This window comes from Stenella coeruleoalba (assembly GCF_951394435.1).
Source record: "Stenella coeruleoalba genome assembly, chromosome: X".
In the NCBI taxonomy this organism is placed as follows: Eukaryota; Metazoa; Chordata; class Mammalia; order Artiodactyla; family Delphinidae; genus Stenella; species Stenella coeruleoalba.
Genome location: NC_137152.1, coordinates 83,364,188 through 83,372,197, shown reverse-complemented (window position 1 = coordinate 83,372,197; position 8,010 = coordinate 83,364,188). Strand labels below are relative to the sequence as shown.

Genomic DNA, 8,010 nt, shown 5'->3' with positions numbered 1-8,010 from the left:
CATTTTTAAGAGAATAAAAAGACAATCCACAGACTGGGAGAAAATATTTGTAAAACATATATCTAATAATACACTTATATCCAGTATATATAAAGAACTCTTAAAAATCGACAATAAAAAGGAACCACTCAATTTTAAAAAAATGGGGCAAAATATTTATACCTACTTCATCCAATATATATGGATGGCAAATATGCATATGAAAAGATGTTCAACATCATTAGTGATTAGCGAAGTGCAAATGAGAACCACAATGAGATATGGCTAAAATTAAGAGATCAACCATACCAAGCGTTAGCAAGGATGTGGAGGAATCAGAACTCTCATGCACTGCTGTGGGAATGTAATATGACGCAACCATTTTGGAAAATGTAAAAGTTAAATGTATACCTCCCATATGACCCACATCCCACTCCTAGGTAGTTATCCAAGAGAAAAGCAAATGTCCATACAAACAGTTCTACAAGAAACAGTTGTAGCAGCTTTATTTGCAGTAGCTCAAATCTGGAAAAAACCCAAATGCCCATCAACAGATGAATGGATAAACTGTGCAAACTGTGGTATAGACATATAGTAGAATACTACTTGGCAATAAAAAGCAATGAACTATTGATACACAAAACAACATAGATGGATCTCAAATAATTATGCTGAGTGAAAGAAGTGAGATCCCCTTCCCTCCAAAAGAATATATGCTGTATGATTCCTTTTATGTAAAACTACAGAAAATGAAAATGATTCTATATTGTCAGAAAGCAGATCAGTGGTTGTTTGGGGACAAAACAGGGAGAGGTGGGAAGGAGGCATTACAAAGGGGCATGAAGAAACTTTTCAGGGTGATGGGTATGTTTGCTATCTTGATTGTGGTGACGGTTTCGTGTCTGTATACATATGTTAAAACTTACCAAACTGTATACTTTAAATATGTGTGGTTTGAGGTATGTCAATTATATCTCAATAAAGCTATTAAATAAAAGCATGTGGTAGATCTGTATAATACTAAATTGGAAAGATAACTGAAAAGACAAAAAGGCAAGTTGCAGAATACTGTAGTTCTATTTCTGTAAGAGAATAAATTTATGCATATTCTTTATTCAGATGATATGCAATGAAAGATTAGGGCACTATGCACCAAATGTTAACACAGGAAAAACATTAAGAGATTCAAAAATATTTGTAGAAGCCTCTTTATTGATATGGAAAGATGGTCACAATATACAGTTAGTGGGAAGAAAGGCAAGTTACAAACAGTATTTACAGTATGATCTTGTTTTAATTTCTTAACTGTTTAAAAATCTCAAAGCATATAACCCAATATTTTTACACACTGAAACATTCTCTTCAGCTCAAACCAGGGGTTGTAATTCCTACCCTGAGTCTATAGCTATAGCCCAAGTCCTGGGAATGCTTTCTGGACCGCAGACTTCCAGGAATCACTATCACGTAGATTGAGGCAGCAGCTCCTCTCCTAGCTTTCCTGTTTTGTGTTGATGAAGCTGCAGTTCTGGGCCTGGGCCTAAATTTCTCCAATTAAGTTTATCCTGTACAGTTTTAGCTGGTACAAATGCAGAGAGTAGGCTTGCCTACTAGTAAAAGATAGAACCGTTTATCTTTTCATATGACACACAGGAGAATAAATTATAAATGGTAAACAAATTAAGGTATAATTTTGCAAGGAAGAAAAAAGCAATTATCTTTTAAACTGTAAGGTATGAAACAATGTACAGAATGATTCCAGTTCTTTATTGAAGAAGATAGGAAGGACACATAGCAAATTTCAGTTGTTTGGCTCCAAATCTACATTTCATTCATTCAACAGTTTGGGGCACCTACTGTTTCCCAGACACTGCCAGTTCAAATCCATACACTCATCCCAGACTTTTCTTCTTACTCCAGCAAGGTTTAGCCAAATGCCTAATGGACATGTGCATTTAGAGGAAGTTAAGAATTGCAAGACTGGCAGGGACATTACCTACAGCAAAATTGAATCATTAAAACCAGTCTGTGAGCCTTGAAGGCTGCCACACAAAAAGTGGAAGAGGACTATAAGGTAGTGCAATGAGAGCGGGTTTTGGTATCAGACAAAACAGCTATGCCACACTTGCCTGCTGTGGGAATCTAGGAATAAGTATTCAACCTCCTTAACTGCCATTGGAGGCAATCCAGAATAACGAGTTATAATCATAAAAAAAATACCAGTACATAGCTCAGAGAACCATTGTTGAGAAGAAGAAACCTGTAAAATATAATGCCAACACAGTATCTGACATGAGTAGGTACTCAGGAAATGTTTCCTCCCTACATCTACCTCCTTTCTCTTCTGCAAGATTACTTGACATAAATGAAATAGCCTAACAATATAGGAGTTATAAATGTAGCAGCAAAATAAAAGATGAATATTACATTTTATCTGAGATTCAGGGCCATTTGTGTGTTGTAGAATGAGTTATCTGATGCAGGTAGAATAGGGGAAAAACAGTAATTCCTTTTACATTAAACAGCCGGTAGCAACCCTGCTTTCTTTACGTATTGAGAGTGCACATTTGGCAATGAGTGTGTGTGTATACATATATATGTGTGTGTGTGTACTGTTAGATATCTTTTTGTGTGTATATGCCTTGTTTCTACAACTAGATTATAAATTCAAGGATATTATCTTTTTAAATCATTTGAAGCTGCAAATGGATCTAAGCAGATACTAATGAAAAGTTAGCTTACTTATGATGCACCAATTTGCTATCTTAAATGTTAAAAAGCTCCCCATCTACACAAGAGAATAATCAACAGATGTTTTCAACTCACAATGAAATATTAATTTGACACCCCAAAATGGTCTAGCTCAGACCTAGACTGTCACAGGTAATATTGTGTTAAAGATGTAATTTATAACATGCACATTGTAATAACCAAAACATTACGCATGGCTCTTTGGGAACACACAGCCTGTTAGAGTTTGGAGATTGTTCAAAGGGTTCTCTTCTATTTCTAGCTCATTTTACATTGTTTCGATGATCACTTTAACTTCACGGAAAATGGCCATGAGTGTATTATAACTCAAATGATCAACAACTACAATTGAGCCCTTTCTGATATGCTCCTTTATGTTAATAAATATGGCCACAGCACTAACGAGATTGGCTTTTGCCTCTTTTTGGTTAAAGATGAGTTTTAATGCTGCTAATGCTTTTATATTGATCATGTCTCTGGCTGCAGTTGGATTTTCAGACATATTCAAAAGTACTTTCAAAACAAGATTTCTGGTTTTACGATTTCCCAGGGAGAGCAAATGAAAAAGCTCTGAAAAGTAATTGGCAACAATGTGGTGATGGTTAGAATCAGTAGCCAGTTGTCCTAGTATCTTTAATCCGGATTGCTGTCCAGGTGAGTTCAAGGGAAAAGACATGGTTTCCTTACACATATGCTTAACATGTAATTCAACCTTGCGTTGTCTTTCATCCCCAGAGGGGGGATTCAGAGTAATTACAGCCTTTTTTCTCATTTCAGAGGAAGGAAAACTAAGCAAGCTTTCAATAAGTGTCACTACACCCACCTCATTAATGAACTCTTGGGCAAATGGATGAACATTAATGATCCCCATTGCAATTTGAGCTATTTTATGAATGAGAGGATCAGTAGTTGATTTAAGTAAGGTAACAAGTTTTTCAAACTCCTCAGAATCCATGTAGCATTCCATTTTGCAAGGGCAAGCAAATGGCTTAATCCCATTCACCTCCCTGATCCTGATTTGGCGTCTAATCTCCTCTATGGTCTGGATACAAGGGTCAGAACCAAATGGGTACTCAGAGACAGGCTGTGAGCTTGAGGGAGTGCTCCTAGAAGGGCACGCTGTTGCCACAGGCAAAGAATGGGTATTTTCCTCAGCGGAGGCCAGGACAACATATGAAGGAGGCTTTTTCTCAAATGGGACTTGGGATCTAAAGCCTAACACTGCAGGAGTTACAGCAGGAGCTTTGGGCCAGATAGTTACCTCAGACCAGTCCTTGGGCCTATCTTTTTCATTAATTTCATCCACAGGCTGGGGCTTAATTATCCTGCTCACAGGTCTAGGGTTAGGGTCAAAACTAGTTTCATCTCCATCCCAAAACCAGCTCCCAATAACGTTCTCCTCCTCCTCCTCCTCAGCCCCTGGCCTAGCCTTGCAGTTGGCCCCAGTCACAGGCTCCAAATTCTTAGCACAGGATGGGGGACAAATATCAGCTTTACCTTCATCCTTAGCACTGAAACGATTACCAGCCTCTTCTCCATTCCAGAACCAGGAACCAACACTGGCTTCTTCCTCAGCCCAAAACCAGGTATCAATACCAGTCTTATCTTTACACGTAGACCTGGACTCAGCACTGGACTCAGCACTAGCCTCAGCCACAGAACAAAACCGAGATGCTCTAGTGGCCTCATCTTCAGCTTTGGGACTGAAATCTGCCAGAGCTCCTTCCTTCATCTCAGTAACAATCTTGTTCTTAGACGCTGCCTTCACCTCTGCCACTGGATCTTCCTGAGTCCCTGCCTTGGCTATTGCTTTGGCCTGGGTCTTGGCTACAGATCTGACTACGCCAGTAGCCTCCCTCTTGGCTTCAGCTTGTACACCAGCCCTATTTTCAGTTTTGGTCTTCTTTTTACTCTCATTCTTTCTACTCCTATTCTTTCTACTTGCATTCTTAACCCCAGCCATAGTTGAAGCCCAGTTATGTAGATAGCTCTATACAGTCTTGGCTTTGGTTCTCAATATGTCCCAGGTCAGTATCTTAATATTCTTTTACTGGGTTGAAGGTGATGATCTTCTGTCACTTCAAGGCCACCACAGCCACCACTGGAGATAGGCCTGAGGTGGAAGAAGAAAATGGGCTTTGAGTCTCTTCCAACTGTGCTTTTCTATGCAGAGAGCCACAGAGGACATGTGAAAGTAGAGATAGATTGTGTGGTAGGAGAAGTAGAATAGTATAAAACTCTGTTACCTCATTTTATCCCTTCCACAGTCCCACTAATGCCCAACAATGCCCTGCCCAGGCACTTCCATACTCTTGTCTCTGCATCAAATAGGAACAGAGACGATGGGAAAGCTTGGTGAAAGTGAGAGAGGCTAAGGAGTGTCCAGCCCCTTTGGTATATACCACTATACTCTATAGGTCTATCTGGTAGGCCTCACACCAACCTGCACTGATCTGGTGCAATTTTCTCCTTTCTTGCTTCCAGTGTTGATAAGCCCTATAGTCGACTCACAGGCAGACCTATGGACAAAAACACAGGAGGGATTGGAATTTTAAGTATTTGGTAGACAGACATGCATTCTGGCTTCTAAACCCAATACCTGCCTTTCCAAATCTAAGGCTTTGTGAATATAATGTTTCTGGCCTCCTTGGTCCTCCTCATGGCTTCCTTCCCCACTTCCTAGGTATCTATCAATTACCCTATAGGCACAATCCTGGCTCACCCTAGCCCCATTTCCTATACATAAATGTGAGGGCAGAGGTGTGTGGGAAGTTGGAAGACAATGGCTCCAAGATATGATCTGGTCTTACTCGCCAACAGCCAATTCCCATTCCCAATCAATAGGGGTGCTCAGGCTCACACTCACCTTGGATCCAAATGAATAGCTTTTGTCCTCTTTCTTAATCAAATTCAAAGTGAACAGCTACCTGCAGATTTCTACAGTACTCTATAAAGGAACAAACCTATGGATAGACAAAAACAGGAAAGAAAACAAAAGAGACTGAGATGGCCCAACACCCATGACAAGTGTTACAACATATGCTTCTGTACATTCAAGGCCATGTTAAATATCTCCCACCTGTCTTCTCCTCCCAAATGATCCCCCATCCACTCCCCAAAGACCTGCAGCTTGTCTAATCACACCTCCCAACACTAAAGTCAGTCATTTTCCTAGCAGAGGCCACACCTTCCTTGAACAAAAAGATGAGGTGCAAGAATGGGTAGTGGAACAACTGTATTTAGAAGACAGGCAGTGAACATAATGGGGACTACTATTTCAATACCATCTTGCATGCCCCTGCCTTTTCCCCTTCCCCACACATACATAGTTCCTATCTCATTCACCACTATGCCAGCCAGCCCACATAGCAGGTGTCCTCAGGAGATGCTACCCTTACCACTACAGAACAGTCCACTAGCTGGAGAAGAGTCACGCCCTATAGAAAGAGAAGGGGCATTCAGCAAAACACCAAGAGAGTATGTTGACAATGGTAGAAAAGTATCAGGTTAGTGAACAGATTCCCAGAATTCAGGTCCTAAAACCTCCTTTTGAAGAATCAAGGAATAAGTAAATAAATGTCTCTCAGGTCTCAGAATTTCCCAGGAACTCCACAAAATCTTCTGTGGGACTGCTTCTGCACCAAAATGAGAGGGGGCTGTGAAGGGTAGCTGGGGTTTGGGTTTCCAAAAACAGAAAATGAAGATGCAAACTGACTTCACGCGTTCTAAATTGACCCTTCAGAAAAATTTCCTCTCTATTCTGAAGAGCCATTCTCACACCTTAACATATTAAGGTGGGCTAGGATGTTGAGAAAACAGATCCCAAATGAGAAAGATGGATTAATACATTATTTGTTTACACGGATCCTTCCTGTGAAAGCCTATTGACTCCTCAACCTGCCATTTTCTTGCATTTAATTGGGTCCAAGACCTAAATATGGAAGGCAACAAAACTGCTGTATTAAGGGCACATAAACTTTTCATTTTGGTGTCTTCATAATCTACCCGCTCAGTTCCCCTTTCACGGAATGTGCCAGACCTACCGCGCACACAGGACACTCTGGCATCAAAGGGGCGCCTGTGCGAAGGGACAGCACCCGGCACGCGGGGTCCCACAGACCCCTTTCCAGAATCAGGGCCCGGGCGGGCGGGCCCCCGCGCCCGCCCGCTCGGCACCGGGCTCTGATCGCCACCCCAGGCGGCCTCTCCGACGCCCCCACCCCGGCTCCCCTCCGCCATTTCGCCCGCAGCAGCCTCCCCCACAGCCCTCTCCTGGCACAGGCACCGTCGACGGCGGGGCGCGGGCGCCCAGAAAGCCCGCCGGGGAGCGGCCGCGCCGTTTGCCTCCCCAGGACCCGAAGAAAGACCTGCGGCCAAGACCTCGCGCCCCAGGACCGGTCCGCGCCGGTCGCCGCCCCCTCAGCGCCAGGGGTCCCCCAACGATGCGCACCTCTCTCAGAGACCCGCTCCGACCCGGTTGCCTCCCCCTCGTCAGGTTGCCAGGGTCCGCGGTGCAGGGTGTGAGCCGCTCGTCGCCCCCGAGACACCCCCAGTTGCTTTCGCAGACGCAGGGTCCCGATGGTCGGCCTCCCCCTCCTGTCGCAGCTCCTCACTCGGATTCCCACCGCTCGCCGTGCGGGCAGAATGGCAAAGATGTGTCCTGCCCCCCGCGCGTCTGCGCCAAACCCGGCAGGGGCTACGAAGGCTGCGGCACCAACCGCTCGCGGCGAGGGTGTCGGGAAGGGGGCGGAGGGATACTGCACGAATGGGCTCGACGCCCCCTCCCAGACCCACCGTAGTTCCGACCCAGAAAGGGGCGGGGCCGGGAGGAGTCCCGGCCTCAGGGGCGGGGCCACGCCGGCCCTCCGCCACTACTCTTCGGGCGACCACCCTTCCCACCCCGCACACTTCTGGCACCGCAGCGTGTGGGGCCAGTGGGCGGTGGGCAGTGGGGGCCGGGGTTGGGAGGGTAGGGAGGGGCCGCGCTGGAGGGAGCAGCGGATGGATACAGATCGTCCCGGGGTGTGTGTGTTTGTGTCTGTCTGTGTGTGTACCGGCCTGATCGGAGTCCGCCCCCCTACCCTCCCCCATCGCGCGCGCCATCCTCCCTGGGCGCCAGTGGCAGAGGAGCTGTGAGGACGGCCCTCCCCGGGTCTGTTTTACACCTTCTGGGGCCGCGGGCGGGAGGAAGGTGGGAGGCGGCGCCCGTGGAGGCCGAGCCACTGCCCCTCTTCTAAGGGAAGGCAGCCCTAGACAGACCTCTGGCCTGAGGAAACAAACCAC

The 8,010-nt window shown here is 45.1% G+C and overlaps 1 protein-coding gene across 1 annotated transcript; it reads right to left on the bottom strand.

Annotated features, from left to right (window-relative positions):
- Window positions 1–1,187: 1,187 nt before the first annotated feature.
- Window positions 1,188–7,561, bottom strand: GPRASP3 (G protein-coupled receptor associated sorting protein family member 3). The gene is made up of 4 exons (XM_079910716.1): window positions 7,178–7,561; window positions 5,594–5,690; window positions 5,171–5,246; window positions 1,188–4,840 (listed from the first exon to the last, which is right to left on the bottom strand). The coding sequence occupies exon 4, from the start codon at window positions 4,688–4,690 to the stop codon at window positions 2,996–2,998; it is 1,695 nt and encodes a 564-aa protein (XP_079766842.1). The 5' UTR covers window positions 4,691–4,840; window positions 5,171–5,246; window positions 5,594–5,690; window positions 7,178–7,561; the 3' UTR covers window positions 1,188–2,995.
- Between the last annotated feature and the right edge of the window lie 449 nt (window positions 7,562–8,010).

Coding starts and splice junctions, on each gene's coding strand:
- GPRASP3 (XM_079910716.1), bottom strand. CDS start 4,690: ATGGCTGGGGTTAAGAATGCAAGTAGAAAGAATAGGAGTAGAAAGAAT.